Source organism: Heliconius melpomene, chromosome 16 (assembly GCF_056956725.1).
Source record: "Heliconius melpomene rosina isolate 202511_hmr_F chromosome 16, ASM5695672v1, whole genome shotgun sequence".
NCBI lineage: Eukaryota > Metazoa > Arthropoda > Insecta > Lepidoptera > Nymphalidae > Heliconius > Heliconius melpomene.
Window position 1 is genome coordinate 4,246,080 of NC_140404.1, and position 17,369 is coordinate 4,263,448.

Sequence of the window (17,369 nt, forward strand, 5' to 3'; positions counted from 1 at the left end):
CAATTGATCAAAAAATATTTATGAAGTGAGAACAGCAAACAGTGCTTACTTGCCTGCGAATGATGGAAATTCACAGATGCTTAATGGAAGCAAAAATATGACTTGAAAAGCGTGAAGCGAGCCAAGTAGCTCTCATTAGACAAATGGCAAGAACAACTGTCGACAAAATTTTCTGGTGTTCTTAACTAACACACAAAAAATATACTTACAAACGATCTTGTTACAGTACTCGTATTTGTTATTTTACAAATATATTTTTTATTTGTTTTTTGTTAACAATGATAAAAAAAGATTTTGAATTTTTGATAACAATTATGAAAAACGATTATTTGTCATTTATACTTTCGTAGTATTATAAAAAAAAAACAAATATACATCGGCAAAGTTAATTTTCTTCAACTTACGTATATACAACATTCATTCACATTCATTTAAATACATCATTCATTTCCTCGAATGGGGATCGAACCGACAACCGTCGCGTTACAGTCACACTTTGTGCCTCTGCGCTACGACTAGCCTCAATATTATATTAATTAAATAACATATACAATTATATACAGTAAATTTAAAGATAATTATAGAAAAATCAAAACCATTTGATGCGGCGAAAGCTCTGCGCTTTTTTATTCTATCAACGTACAGTATGAATAAAACCAAAACCTACAAATAATATATATAAATACTAATGACGTATTCTCCTACTAAAAAACGTAGAGTTGGTAATATTACCACATACAACATAAAATAAGCCTAACAATTATTATCATTATTATCTGGATTATTAAACTTCTGATCTAAATAAGAGTAAATTGTTATATTGTATGTAATGGCGGCGATACTATTGAAGTTTGAAATATCTTAAATGACCATACCTACTAGAGCCCATCACGTTCGATACGCCAGTATTATTTATGGCTTCCTACAATGTCTTATGAACTGGAAGCCGTGAGAAACGTGAAAAGAATTCTAAATGCTGCATCTGAAAACGTGAATAAACTTATTGAAATTATATTTTTAACTTAGATAATCTATATATAGCCATACAACCTCTGTAAGTATACTTTAGACGTGAAACCCTCAAATTTAAAACTATTTTCATATTTATTTTTCTATTTCAAATTAATTAAATACAACCACAAGTTAGTTCGTTATTTCTTAAGTGCTATAGAAGTCATATTCAAACAAATATTTACTCGCAAATTGTTTGGTCGCCTAAAAGTGCTCTTATTCACACGAGCTCAATTAAATTTCACCCAGTTGTGAGTCTTCTGTTTCATAGGAAGGAGGAGCATTCCTATAGTGTGGGTAATAGTTGGCACCGTTCCCCATTTCATGCATAACCAAGTCCTTATAAAGTTGGCTGGCGTTCAGTTCGTCTTGCCTTCACTTTTACAGCAATTATTAAATGTCTTAAGTGTTGATAGTGTTGTTTATTGCAGCTGTTTTTCATTTTCTTTCATAACGTCGAATAGTAAGTTGTGTAGAGTGGCGGAACTAAACACCGGGCTTTTGCCTTGGTGCCAGAGCAAAGAAATGAAAATATTAAGAAATAATAATGTATTCCCTCGAGAAATTATCGAACCCACAACCGTCGCGTTACAATTACACCCTTGACCCTTGCGCCACGAGGGTCCCTACATAGTGATGCTGCTAGAAGAAATCTCAAGTACTTTCTAAGTGGCACGAATGTTTTGTATCCTAAGTATCTACTTCATTTTTAGAAGAAAAAAAGAAAGTATTAGATCGTTGTCATTCTATTGGTCAAATTAAAAAAAAATAAAGTACTATTTGTCATTTTTTCCGTCCAGTTTTTGCTAATATAATCACACTCCACAGAGGATTTATTTACTACGGAGGCCCTAATTTGATCGGGGAATTGTTTTCGTTAATTAAAAACAAGAGCGGTACAGCAGTTGCATAAACAAATGGTGTTTCCATGTTTTTGTTTCAATAAAGTATGTAAAATATTATTTGCAATTAAGAAATATACGCTTTCTACTTTTGAAATGTGTAAATACTCGTATGGATATTTCTAATGAAATACACATACGAGTATTTGCGCATTTTCGTCGTATCTTCTATACAAATGAAATTCTAGTATTTCATCACTTCGTACAGTTTTAAAAATACAAAAAATTGCAAAATTTATTGCAAAAATTTTTTTATTATTTAATAATAACGCACTTTATATAAAAAATTATTTAGTATTTATGACAATTTTATAAGGATATATTTTTTTTACTTTGGTAACGACTTTATAATATTCATCAAAATGTATAATTTTTATATTATAAACACAGAGCGGACTATTAAATTATATATAAAACTTCACTGGTGAGCGGATAAATTAATTTCTCATTTATTGATTTTACATTTATATTAAAATTGAATTTGAAACGTTAAAAAATATTAAATTTCAATAAGTTTCATTTATTTCAATGATACTTGGACAAACTATTGTAGCTTTAATATAAAAAGGATGGATCTAAGCAAAAAAAAAATTTGCTTTGTTCCTCGAAAGCTTGTTATAAAATACTTGCAAATCTGAAATGTGATATAGGAAAAATAACACTATATTATTATTTTCTTAGGTTAGTAAAAATAAGATAGATACTAATTAGTAATGTAAGATTTGGAAATAAAGATAGAATAGAAAATATATTATTACATGTATCACTCAAGTCGTAAGCAACTCTTATTAGTCTAGCTTTCTTGTTTATTTGTCGATGGTCGACAAATTTAGATAAAGCTCGTGACTTTTAGCAATATAATGTAGGCTGCATACTTGTCCAGAGGATGTCCTGACTAATATCTGTCCGATATTTGTTTGTGGGCATACGGGTACGCGACCCCGGATCCTCGAGCCGCCACTCTTACATCCTCATCCAGTCCGTAAGAATGGTGTCCTAACTCTCCCCCTCCTTCCCTTAGCTCCCTCCTTCTACCTATCCTACCCCTTCTATTTTCCTCTCCCTTCCTCGGTTTTTCCCCACAAAGGGGTTTTGGAGGTCAGACGGCAGTGGCTCCATTTAAAAACCGCCAACCGCCACTTATATGGACCGACAAAACAACAGACTGGGTACGGCTAGGGCGTCGCCGCAAAACGACGCGCAGGCACATCGCCCCACACCTGCGACAAGTGGGCAAGGGCTGCCGTGTCATGTACGGGCACGGCTAAAGACGCTAGTACCCAGAAGGAAACTCCGCTTTGCAACGTGGAATATTGGCTCTCTGACCGGACGATGCAGGGAACTCGCAGATGTACTCATGAGACGTCGGGTCCAGTGTGCCTTCCTCCAGGAAACACGCTGGAAGGGCAATAAGTCCCGTAACATCGGACAGGGTTACCGGCTTATATACACTGGGTCACCTTCGGGTAGAAACGGTGTAGCGGTAGTGCTATCTGAAGAGCTTCAGAATGGGCTCCTTGAAGTTGACCGTCGCTCCGACCGCTTGATGCGAGTGAGGGTACTGATTGAGGGCGTCATCACAAACTTAATCAGTGCCTATGCTCCCCAGGCGGGATGTAGCGCGGCCGAAAAGGAGACATTCTGGGAGCAGTATGAAGGGGTGCTACTTGCTGTGCCGTGTACCGAAGTGGTCTTAGTTGGGGGGGATTTGAACGGGCACGTCGGTAAGGCTGCTGAGCCGTATGAACGTGTTCACGGGGGTTTTGGGCACGGTCTTCGCAATGCAGAGGGAGAAAACATTCTGAGAACCTGTATTGCGTCTGATCTGGCCGTCGTGAATACGTTCTTCCAAAAGAATTCTCAGCACCTTATCACGTATAAGAGCGGGTCCCACTCAACTCAAATAGACTACTTATTGACCAGACGGTGTCATATGGGCAGGATAACTAACTGTAAGGTCATTCCAGGCGAAAGCCTAACGGCCCAACATCGTCTTCTTGTCATGGACTTTAACGTCACTCCGAAGAAGAAAGTAGCCGAGAAACGTAGGCCTCGGATCAAGTGGTGGTTGCTGAATGGACCGATGCAGACCGACTTCCTGGCAGAGGTGAAAAGTCACGATATTTCGACTAACACCGAGACTGCTCAGGATGCTTGGGATCGGGCTCAGTCGGCAATCATTGCGGCGGGCAGGCGAGTTCTTGGCCTTTCTAGGGGAGGACGTGTCATCGACGGGGAGACATGGTGGTGGAATGACGAGGTGCAGGAGGTTACTCGTGAAAAGAAGGCTGCCTTTAAGAAGTGGCAGGAATCCAACTCTCCTGAAGACAGACTGGAGTACACAGTAGCTAAACGTGCCAGTAAAAGAACTGTAGCCAGAGCCCGCAGTGAGAGTTTGTCACCATTGTATGATAAACTTGAAACTGTGGAGGGGCAGAAGCTCATTTACAAACTGGCACGTTCCCGGGATAAAGTGACGCAAGATATCGCAAAATGTCTTTGCGTCAAAGATTCCCAGGGCACGCTGCTCTGTAATCATGACTCTGTGAAGGAGAGGTGGAGAATCTACTTCCAGGAGTTGCTGAATACTCAGCACCCATGCAGTCTTCATCACGACCCACCGCCTAACCTCGGACTTATTGCCCTTATAATAACCCTTGACGAAACACGTAATTGCCTTCGACGCATGAAGAACGGAAAAGCGGTGGGACCTGACGACATCCCGATCGAAGCGTGGAAATCGTTGGGCTCTCTTGGTGTGCTCATGCTTACTGACCTTTTTAACCATATCTTGAACACTGGTAAGATGCCGCATCAGTGGCGGCTTAGCTTTATTACCCCTATTTACAAGGGAAGGGGCAGTGTTCAAGATTGTGGTAGTTATAGGGACATTAAGCTTATGAGTCATACCATGAAGCTCTTCGAGCGCATGATCGACCTCAGGCTCCGCCGAGAGTGTACTGTCTCTGAGTCTCAATATGGATTTCAGCCAGGATCGGGCACCATGGACGCCATTTTCGCCCTCAGAACTTTGATGGAGACATACAGGGAAAAAAGGAGAGCTCTGCACGTGGCCTTTTTAGATCTGCAGAAGGCCTTTGACTGTGTGCCTCGTCAGTGTATCTGGTGGGCATTGCGATCCAAAGGGATCCCTGAGGCCTATATTGAGATTATCAGAGGCATGTACCACGATTCCGCTTCTATGGTTAGGACTGCTGTTGGCGACACTAGACCCTTCCCGATTACAGTGGGGGTTCACCAGGGCTCGGCTCTTAGTCCGTTCTTGTTCAATGTAGTGCTTGATACTGTCTCGGCTCACATCCAGGACCAGCCTCCATGGCTGATGATGTATGCCGACGACATAGTACTCATTGCCGAGAACTGACTGACGCTGGAGCGTAAAGTGAACCTCTGGAAGGGTACGCTTGAGAACGGCGGTCTTAAACTAAATGTGTCGAAGACAGAGTACGTGGCGTGCGGGAGCCGGGACTCGAGCACCATCCTTATAGGTCCTGAGCCAGCCGTTAAGTCGGAGAAGTTCAGGTACCTTGGATCCGTTATGCACGAGTCTGGAGGCATCGACCACGATGTCCATGGCCGGATAAGCGCTGCCTGGGCCAAATGGCGGGAGGTCACTGGTGTGGTCTGCGACCGCAGAATACCGCCCAAGCTCAAGGGGCTGATATACAAGAGCATCGTCCGACCGGTTCTTTTATACGGCAGCGAATGTTGGCCAGCACTATCTCGGCACACTCTGGAGCTTCACGTCACGGAAATGAAGATGCTGAGGTGGATGTGCGGCGTAACGCGGTCTGACCGCATACGCAACACATTCATTCGAGGTAGTCTTGGGGTCCGTGACGTAGCGGATAAGCTCCAAGAGCGTCGCTTGAGATGGTTTGGCCACGTTACGCGCCGGCCTAAGAACTATGTCGGACGCAAGTGCCTTGCTATACTAGTTCCTGGGGCGCGACCTCCCGGACGCCCAAGGAAGCGCTGGTTGGATGTCGTGATGCAGGACATGAGAGCCAATGGTCTAACCACCGAGGACGCAAAAGATCGTGCAAAGTGGAGTAGGGTAAGTAGGAAGGCAGACCCTGGTAATAGCCGGGATTAATGCCAGGAAGAAGAAGAATGTAGGCTGCATACAACTTACAGTTAACTTACACCAAATCTGTTTATATAAAAAAAATCTTAATTAAAATATTGTATGATGATAACTTAACCAAAATAATTTAAGATAATCTAGAGAGAACATTTTTGGATTAATATTTAAAATATTCTGTTACAGATTTCTTTAAGTACATAATGTTGTGGCGGAGGACAAAGGCGGCGCGAACAAGTTGAGCGTCTCTCCACATGCCGACAACACTCTGCAGTCAGCAGAAAGGTAATAACAAGAATTAACACTAACCGATTACTAATGAAACATGAAATAGTAATTACTATACATTACATATACACGTTGTGGGTTCGATTCCCTCTTGACGAAATTAAATATTTAATATTTTCTTTTTTTCACTATGGTGTTGAGGCGTTGAGTTCTGTTCTGTTAGGCAATGCCTCTAGAATTCGGCAATAAGTGGGGAACGAAATATCTTGACACTAGGCTTCCTCTGCCCTCCCTGCATGCGGGATACAGCGTGCAACTGAAAAAAATTATGAATTTTTATTCTGATATTCTAAATTAAATAATAGATGTTCCACTGAGAAAATGTTATAATATAAAATAATAAAAATAATAGGTCATAGATGTGGAACTCCCTCGTATAACATACTTTTATCATTTAATATTTATAGCTTCACCCATTTATATAAGACTATATGCTCATTTTTTATAAACTCCATTCTAGTAAAATAAGGGAAGGCTCGAAGTATCCCTTCAGAAATACGATTTGAAATAGCATCGTTGTCAAGTACTTTGCTATTGAGGCCAAGAGAACTTTATACAAGTTTTGGAGTATATGCTTAGCTGATAATAGTGAAATTGGATTAAGTGTCGTAAAATATGATGATATATGGAAAAAACTTTATATTTATACAAAAATCTCTTTATAAATACGCAAATTTAATGACAGAATACAATTATGGTGAAAATCCTATAAACTACTAAAGTAAGTAGGTAAGTAGGTAAAAATGTTAAACCTTTTAGGATTAAATAAAGTAATAAATTTGAAATAGTTTTAGACTTATCGAACATAACGTTCCATAATTTAAATACGATCGAACCCTATACGTGTTTCTCCGTACGTACGTAATAAATTGGTAGAGCCTTCGTAAAGGCGCTCGTCTTAATCTCATATAGGTTGCGTTGTGTTCAGAGAATCCCACGGGGCTCAAAGGAATCAGCATATTGCGGCGAGGTTGCATTGAAAACCCAAGCGTCCATTAACTTATATACTACATACTCGTATATATACAATGTTACAGAAACAACGTAAGCCAGTAAGTTAAGTTACAAACGAAAGCTGCAAAGTGACCTTATAAGGGTTCCATTCTTACATTTTAAGGTACGGAACCCTAAAAATAAGAATATATAACGCTGATTTCAACAATATATTACTATTTTTATATTATATACATATATACCGTAATTGCACGACATCCAATGTTATTTCACGCTAATAATTTTATTGAAAAAAGTGATTGACGTCAGAACTCATAATATACGAAATGTAGGTCATGTATTTAATTCCAGGCTGTCAGAAAAAAACCATGTTGCGACGTGGCCTCGCAGCACGTCAGTTCGACCGGTGTATTTGCATGACTTACAACTTTTATTAGTTCAGGATCGTACATTTATATAATAATCGATATCAGGAAATATATTGTAATTTTATATATTATATAAATTTAATATCACTCATCCTGATTTTCTGTAGGGTTTTAACACATTTTTTTATAATTTCCGTTTTAAATAGCTCTAAGTCCAATACCAATCTTAGCGCAGTGGCACAAAGTGTGACTGTAAAACCGACTGGCTGTAGGTTCGAACCCCACTCGAGGAGATAAAATGTTTATTTAAATTTATATTTCCATTTCTTCGCTCTGAGTTGAGTTGAGTTCTGCCACTCAACACGCAATGTCTCCAGAATTAGGCAGAAAATGAGGAACACCCCGTTCTTTACTTAACACTAAATTCCCTCTGCCTACCCTGCTGTGTGCGGGATACAGCGTGAACCTGAAAAAAAAAGTAAATAAAGAAAAAACACTGAAATTTAGGTATAATAACGTAGGTATTTTACCTGTGTGCATATCACTGGCAAAAACCATTATAAACTTATGTTTGTAGTTCATTTCATACAAATGAGTGCAAACGACAAGTAACTTAAGTTTGTCAACTTTTTTATATTCCCGTTGACCTAAATCCTGAAATTTGACCGAATCCTTCGCTGAGCGACTCCGACGCGCACTTGACAGTTCTTTTTCACAAACAATCCCCTATTTAATTGAGCCTGTAAAAAAAAACTGCCTTTGCATGCATTTTTTTAAATACTATTATATTGTTACATAAAATTAATATTTTATTCCCCTCCAATTAAGTACCTACATTAATTTTTATTACACTTATTCTGTTCTGTTCTACCATTTACAAGTAATTTTTTTGTACAGATGTCCTAATATGGGTTGGTCATGCGTGGTGGCACGCGCCGTGGCTTTTCTCCTCATGCTCAGCAGAGCATCAGCGCTTACGTCCGACATGTAAGTATATTTGTCAACATAATAGTAATACATAAATTACATTTATTAATTTTAAATATTAGTGACCTAAACATAATTCATAAAAGTTAGACGAATACATGTAAAAAATATAAAATAAAATAAATTTATAATATTCGTAGATATCCCTCAAAGTGTTAAGGCTTATGTAACATTCTAACAGAAAAGCAGATAAAATGCACCAACAGACCTAAATGTAAACATAACCTAAATCCTCTGGCTAAAAGCTTTTAATTTCGAAATGTATAAGTGTAGTTTCATTTCTCTATGCATTAAAAACTTTTGAAACGCTATATGTAGAGGGAAAGTAAACCCTCCCTCACAATTGTACCTTCAATCTGCAATCAACCCCTCCATCCTCTAAACAAGTGTACCAGCACTTGTTGTGCCTACATTTGTTTAATGAAAAAAGCCTACAGTTTTCTATTTAATTACAATACATACAGTTAACTCTAAGTAGACCTTGAATGAACTTGAATGACCTTATGTATACGTACGGAAATGTAGCTAACATAAAAAATATATTATATTACGAATTTTAATATTAGTGAAATTTTTATATATTTTTTAAGACACTGATTTTGTTGATTGACGTAACTCAACGCGAAGATATTGAACACATTAAATATTTAATGTCCTCAAGTGGGAAACGAACCGACAACTTGTCGCATCTACAGTCACACGCCTGTGCCTCTGCACCACGACTGGCCTCACATTAGATTTTGTAAAACTTTACTATCTTTAAAAATAAATAAAAAGGGAATAACAATGATAACAAAAAATAAATTATTAAAACAAAGGGTAGTCGAGTCGGATGACATGGTTAAACGGCACTCCAAGGCAAAAATGAGAAAGGTTTGTAGGGCGGGCGCGGGGCGACGAAGCGGATGTAACACGCTAAACATCTGTTCGAGCGTGAAATACTCCCCCTATTTATAGACGACTAGACTGCACGCCGCGGACACTTTTGATACTTGTGAAATGTATTGTTGTATAATGCTACTTGATATTCAAATGTTTTTATTTATGCGCTAAAAGAGTTAAATGTGAATACAATTAGAAAAAATATTTCGTCGAATCTCGTAGCACAGTTATGTAATGTTGAACCATGTACATGTGGTCGTAGTTCATTTCTGACTAGGAAAAATATAGTCTGGAAAAAAAATAAAGAGTTAGTTCTAGCCATCAAAAATAAAATTAAATAATAAAAATAGTTTATATTACTAGTTCCTCCGTTTTAATTATATTTGTAAAAATCTGTGATTTTCTTTTTATTTTCCTTAAAAATATGCCTGCAACTAAGCAGCAAAAGAAATATAGAGACGCTCAATATACTCGTACAACTAGGGATAACATGTGTGTGTTTATATTCAACCTTCGAAATACTTGGGGGCTACAAGAGCTTCTTTTGATTTTATATTGTAGTCAATTTTAAAATGGCCTTTTCCGCATGGACATAAAGAAACTAGCATGTTTGGATATCCTTTTAATTGATTATTAATTGTAGCACTTGTGTTAACATCGTATATTCTTAAATTTATTTAAAATTCACTGTAAATCTATTAAATCAAATTCACTTTTGATTTGACTTCACTATCGCATGTTTGTTCTAACTTCTATTTATACAATTGTGCTTTGTGTTGTTCCAGTTTTGCAGCGGGCAAGTCGGACAAAGAAATTCTGGACAATCTTCTAAAAAATTCCCGCTATGACAAAAGACTGCTTCCACCAGTAGATGGTAAGTAAATAGACGATATGATCACGTAAACCATTAAAACCATCACATACAGTTATAGACCATTAAATCCATCTCAAACAAGACCAAGAGATATGTTCATATTAAAGAACGAAATTGAATTGGCAGGGAACTAATTTGAATATCAGCTTTAAAGCTGTATTAACTTACAGATCCAGATTTTTGTTGTGGTCTAACTTCGCCGAATGACACTATGAATCAAAGTAATATTGGTCTACCCTCGCTCCGGCCTCGGTCACACAATCGCGGTTCGTTGTGTTTATGTTTTTGAAAAGAGAAATCCTTCAAACTGTCTTCCCTATTTATTTTCTATAATTTTATTTAATCTACACTGCAATATCCTTGGCACCCAATTAGTTGTGATAATCATTTGAAACTCGGATTCACCTTGCACCATAAACGAATTGACTGAATATTTGAACTATTTTGGAGAAGACCAAATTCTGGCCAAGGGGAGCCGAGACGTAGATACGAGTGTAAAAAAATGTTTCTTTAAATTATTATGAATGCAATTGTAGTTTGCTTTGTTTCATTTATTTTCACACACGGCACATTTATTGTGATTATTATTTTAAGTATTATTTTTAGTTTATGAGCACATAACATTCTATATAAAAAAAGAAACAAAACTTACGAAATTTACAATTGACTGGAAAACTTCACCTTTTTTATATTTAAAACTAACAAAAGTAGGGATTTAATCAATCATTAAGAATTATTTTTCGCTATGCTAAATAAAAAAATATATCACTTTTGTTATACAATAACCTACCTATATATTTAATGAAATAGAACATAAAAATAAGCTTTTATTTTCTCTTTTCACAAACACAAAACAAATCGTTTTGCAATGATAATTGCTATTCTTTCAATATTGCGCGAAATCAATTTTATTGTTGTGTCGGTTTTGTAATAATAGTTAAGATACAAATAAACTATTTTTTTCGTATACCGAGCACTTTGATGTTTTTTTTTTCTTTATAGTCCAAGCATGCTCTGTGTGACATAAATGTGTGCTTGACTAGGTCATTAAGTAAACTAGTAGATCTATAAGCTATAATTTATAAATAGCCTTCTTATTATTTTGCTGTTCTTCTTAACTGCCAGTATTAATGTACAAAAGAAATTGCAGATAATTAAAACATTTTTATTAATACCAATAGATTATAAAAAGGAAATTATATACAAAAAATATTTAATTAAGTAATAAATTTTAAATTTGTTTTATACAAATGATTATTATTTGTTGTATTACAACCCTTTTTAACTACTTTTTTACAATATCAATGGAAATAAAACGTTCTTATATTAAAATTGCTGTTATTGTAATTGAATTATAAATATAATGAATTGGACAGTCTGTAATGACCACAAATCGTCATTGTTGGTTTACAGGTGTCCTCACCGTAAATGTTAGCGTGCTACTTCTTAGTTTAGCATCTCCAGATGAATCTAGTCTTGTAAGTTGTTATTATTACTAAATTATTTACTTTATTTATTTATATACCTATTCTGCTATCTGTTACGCTTTTGTATTGCTATTATATACTTTTTCTATAACTTAATATTTTTTTGTTAAAATTTCAGAAATACGAAGTTGAGTTTCTTCTGCAGCAGCAATGGTACGATCCTCGACTTCGATATTCTAATCAGTCGCATTACGAATATCTTAATGCCATTCATCATCACGAGGATATCTGGCTACCCGACACGTACTTCATAATGCATGGAGATTTCAAAGTTAGTTATATTTTTAACTTAATAAATGATTAAAATAGATTATAGAAATATTGTTACACTAGCTGCAATGAGTTTAGTACAAAATGATAATATTATTTTAGAGCTATCATGATAAATGCTTTATGATCCGTATTTTTGTTCAATAAATCATAACATTTTATATTTTAATGACTTGGTTATAGGTACATAGCTGTTACGATAACAATGAATTCAATATTTGTCAGCACAAAAGTGTAAGATTTGTTTTATTTGTAACAAAAAATATTTATAAGTTATATTTTACAATGCTATTGTATAAATAATAACGTTATACATTATACGACCTACTTACATGAAAATTAAGAACTTGAGATCTTAGCCTTTTCAAAAATTCAGACGAGACGTTTTAAATAATATTATCGATTAATTTAACATGCGTAGTACAAATAAGCTTAAGCATTTTTATTTATACTTATTAGTCTATATAATAAATACAAAGAATGACAGCTAAAAAAGTGGCTTATTTAGTATAAGTAGTTAATTCAAATTTAGCGGCTATTACAAAAAAAAACTGTAAATATTTAGCTGTTGATATAGAATTTTAATAGAATATTTAATAATATATCATTATAACATTTCAGGATCCGATAATACCCATGCATTTCGCGTTACGCATATACAGGAATGGCACAATCAACTATTTAATGCGGCGTCATCTCATTCTCTCCTGTCAGGGGCGGCTCAATATCTTCCCCTTTGATGACCCATTGTGTTCATTTGCGTTAGAGAGTAGTGAGTAATGTTTTATAGAGTGGATGATATTAAACTATAATAATTATGTTACTTTATATGACAGTAACTTATTATTTTTTTTCAATATTTTAATTCTTTAAATTATTACTATATTTTTTTATTATCATTAAACATAGTTGTTCTCAAACAAATTAATTAGATATTTATTTAATCATTTTCTACATAAACAAATTATTTAACGCTATGATCGTTTAATAAAACCCGTAATTTCTAGTATCATATGAGCAATCAGCTATAACCTACGTTTGGAAGAATGACGAAGACACATTGAGGAAGTCACCGTCGCTGACAACCCTCAACGCGTATCTCATTCAGAACCAGACAATACCCTGTCCCATCAAAGCAAGCTGGAGAGGTAATGGACCGTTCACTTTATATTTAATCGCTTCCTATGACATTACTGACAAATTAATGCGTATACAGGGTGTCCATGAAAATGGGTAATCTTAATTAATATATATAGGTTTCCAAAATTAATTTAAGCTAATTTATGTGTGTATATATTAACAAAAAAGTAATAAAGAATAAAGGGCATTAAAACCAACTACTCTTATTGTGTATATTTTCTTCTGAATATGATTTGGTTACAGATACTGCGGGAATTCTTCATAATAATTTTAGAAATACATACGCCTTAAATATATGTATAATGTGGTACTTTAAGAGTTTATACAATGCTAATGGTGTTTAATATATTGAAAAGACTATTTTAATAGTCTCTCAGTCTTATTATTGTATATGTAAGTGATATTTTCCAGATAGATACACCTGTCTCTACCGTTTCCGAATGCTACCAACAAAATAATTATATCAATTTTCAAATGATGATTTTATTTTAAACGTTGGTTTTATTTAAATCCCTACATTTGATTTATTTTCGTCAAATTCTTTTAATTTTTCTTACAACACCTAGTTTCGTGACTCCCTGTATATTTATGTAGCTTAGTAATCCCAACATACATTATTTTGTTAAGAGCACAATCCTATAATTGATAAAACCAAATTCTAATTAACTCTTTTCAGCTTGGTCTTGGTTTACCGAAACATACTTTTAAGTTTTTCGTGCTGTCTAGTTACAAAATTGTACTTAGAATATATTAGTTATATAATATATTATAAATAAAGCTTTTATTATATGTTAGATATATAAACTGAAGACGTATATGGTAGACTTGATTGGGAGTAGCTAGTCGTAGATGTGGCATGTTCATTTTTTATTGGTTTCTAACACACATTTTGCATTAGTTGTACGGTAACAGCTTCCGTTTGTGATTTTAAAATATCATATTAAATAATAAAATTTAAATGTAGAGTGTAAGAATTTATTCACGTCTTTGCAAGCAGCTGATGGTATTTCACTTTACGAGGACGATGAAGAGCTGACATGTAATCTTTGCCAGAGACGCTTTGAGGAGCAAGGTACCTACCTCTTGAGTTGAACTGGATGACTGACAGTCCCGGTGTTGTCGTATTTATACCGTATTCTCCGCTTATGTGTGAGTAATTGCGTTGTTGTGTCATACGAAAGGGAAACGTTTAACGAACATAAGCTCGTAACTCCATCACTCACTATCATCGAACATTTACTTATAATTTGTGTTACTTTTGCACGTAACTGTTTGGATGCACGTGATAGAGGTTAGTCGATTTGCTGATTGAACTGTCGTAACACAACGCTGGAACACTGGTACACAACACGCATTACTCCTGCATACGGGACCGTAGTATAGAAGTAATTAAAATCGTAATTGTAAATAATTACAAGGCCACTGAATAGAGTTATTTGGAATATGTCCAATGTATCCTAACCGTCTATCTCACTGTGCAACCGAATACAACACGACACCTGCGAGCTAGCGCGTGTTGTATGACGTTCAATCGTTACGAGTAATATTAACTTCACAGGGAACTACAGCTGTCTAAAGGTGGACCTTATTTTTACGAGAGACCGAGCATTCTACTTTACCACAGTATTTATCCCTGGCATAATCCTGGTGACCTCTTCTTTCATCACATTTTGGCTGGAATGGAACGCAGTTCCAGCTCGTTCCATGATAGGTAAAATTGGCTGGCGAATGGAATGTTCTCGGTCTTGCATCTTGCATCTCTCTCTTCGTAGATGTGGCTGCGGCTGTTAATAACACGCTAACATTCTTCTTTGCAGGTTACTGTCGCTTAACGTTGGCAATGTAGATTTCAAGTGTACGCCGACGAATCATCTTTCACAATCGCTTTGTTTATTATGATTTATGTTTAGAATATGCTTGATATTTTAGGTAATTACAGCTGCCTCAAAGTGGATCTCATCTTCACGCGAGATAGATCATTTTACTTCACCACCGTTTTCATTCCGGGGATCATTTTGGTGACATCATCTTTTATTACTTTTTGGTTGGAATGGAATGCAGTGCCTGCTAGAGTTATGATAGGTTAGTTTTTAAATTATTTTATTTATAAATGATTAAACACAGTAGAGCTACATTGTATTTACTTATAACACTAATTGTTGTGTTAATTATCGAGGCGTTATTCACAAATAAACATCATAATCATTGCGTAAGTGGATATGTAGAAAATTCTTTCGATTTCTTATATTTTGAAGGGAATTAAACTACTATGCATAATGCACGTTCAATAAATATAAGGCTTCTAATTTTAGTAGTTCAGTAGTACCAACAAGTAGTATTTGAATATTATTTTATTTGACAAAGTATTGCACTCAATGCATTATAATAGCACCTAACTAATATAGAAGTTCGATAGTTTTAATTTTTCTAACAAAATATGAACATCCGGCATAAACAAGTATCGTATACTTAAATGTATACACAGTATACTTAATAGCAGCTTTGCTTGGCCGCTCCAGTCACAAAAGCTTTGAAACTATAAATGCACCATTCATTTCTCGTTCTTAAAGAATAGTAAATAAAAAAACGTAACTGCGCTGGCATGTTCATATGTAAATCAATGCCCGAATATAATATGGTCTTCTCGAACAGGTGTAACGACTATGTTGAACTTCTTCACAACGTCCAACGGATTCCGTTCCACATTGCCCGTCGTTTCAAACTTAACGGCCATGAACGTTTGGGACGGGGTGTGCATGTGTTTCATCTACGCGTCGCTGCTGGAGTTCGTATGCGTGAACTACGTGGGCAGGAAGCGCCCTCTACACAACGTAGTGTACCGACCAGGGGAAAACCCGGTAACGCAGGTGAGTTACGCACCCGGTAACACAGGGATATATGTTTGATAATGTGTGGACGTGGATTATAGCAATGCTTCCCTGTGATTGCACCTAACAGCGAAATTAAATGTTAATTATTAATTCGTCTAGAATTAATTAATTGATACACATTTATTAAAATGTTACATTTCTGTGATTTGTGTAATTTTTGTTGCTTAAAATTCAAAAGAAGCAGATTTTGTTGTTGTAGAAATTAAATTTAGAATTTAGTTTCTATTTAAGTCTCTATTTAGTTTCTGTTAATTTTTGACGTCTTATATGGTGACCGTTACAGATAGAGTACCTACTTTAGTAAATAAACCATGACATCGATGAATTTAATTTTTAAACATACCTTTTTTTATTTTATTTATCTGTAAATAAGATGCAAATTATAAATATAATTTGCCTAATATAAAAAGAGGAGCGTTATTCTTATGTTAATTTTGCAATTTTAAATTATTATTGGATGATGTATCTATATGAGTATCTAAAATATCCCTTATTCTATCTCTCAGATTTTATTTGGTTTAAATATTACATACGTTTTAAAAAATGTTCCCTTTCTTTTATAAAAGTCTACCTATTACACGAAAAAAAATAATACTATTCTACCTTCCATTATTAATAATTGTAATTAATATTTTACTTATTGTACGTCACATTTTTGAAAAATTAAATTTATATGTTTAAATAAATAAATTTTCTATTATTTTCTATTCTTACTCTTTGCAATGTTTTCTTTCATTACCACTTTACTATACAAGCATGTTTCAATAACCATCTTTTTATGTTTTAATTTTCATTAAGCATGATTTACGATTCCTATTTGCATGTTATCCTTTATTATTCAAAAAACTACGTAGAATTTTCTTTATCATTTTTACACCAAAATATAAGGACTATTTTGTGTGGCCATAATTGATCCTGTCATATTATTTTCTCGTTTTCATGGAGCATCAGATTATAAAGAAAACATTGCAAAGGTTTAGTAGATATTTCAAATTAATATAATGATAATAATAATTTAAGTATTTGTAAAAAAATTGATAAATTAGCGTGTAAAGTGTGGCCACACCAATCTAGTCTATGTTCACCGATGCACTCCAGTAGACCATCTATCACAAGTGAACGATATCTCTGTATAATGTGTTCACAGCGACTGCCCGCAGTTCTCAGCAGAATTGGCATTATACTGGCCAGCCCTTTGGTAAGAACATTC

General features: G+C 35.1%; 1 protein-coding gene across 27 annotated transcripts in view; it reads left to right on the plus strand.

The window, feature by feature from the left end:
• LOC146530733 (glutamate-gated chloride channel-like) overlaps window positions 1–17,369 on the plus strand; it is a 54,796-nt gene that overhangs the window by 28,465 nt on the left and 8,962 nt on the right. For 5 of the 27 annotated variants that reach the window (XR_014878834.1, XM_085198854.1, XM_085198857.1 and 2 more), the window contains exons 2-14: window positions 6,205–6,303; window positions 8,526–8,615; window positions 10,283–10,371; window positions 10,542–10,637; window positions 11,785–11,849; window positions 11,977–12,129; window positions 12,312–12,362; window positions 12,750–12,900; window positions 13,136–13,276; window positions 14,266–14,340; window positions 15,198–15,350; window positions 15,921–16,135; window positions 17,307–17,357. Coding sequence is in view for 26 of the 27 variants with exons in the window: in XM_085198854.1 (XP_085054980.1) it covers window positions 8,536–8,615; window positions 10,283–10,371; window positions 10,542–10,637; window positions 11,785–11,849; window positions 11,977–12,129; window positions 12,312–12,362; window positions 12,750–12,900; window positions 13,136–13,276; window positions 14,266–14,340; window positions 15,198–15,350; window positions 15,921–16,135; window positions 17,307–17,357 (1,320 nt within the window). In the remaining variant the exon portion in view is untranslated. Of the gene's footprint in view, window positions 1–6,204; window positions 6,304–8,525; window positions 8,616–10,282; window positions 10,372–10,541; window positions 10,638–11,784; window positions 11,850–11,976; window positions 12,130–12,311; window positions 12,363–12,749; window positions 12,901–13,135; window positions 13,277–14,265; window positions 14,341–14,826; window positions 14,980–15,197; window positions 15,351–15,920; window positions 16,136–17,306; window positions 17,358–17,369 lie in introns of all 27 variants that reach the window. The other 22 variants (XM_085198870.1, XM_085198873.1, XM_085198876.1 and 19 more) reach the window with 15 other exon arrangements.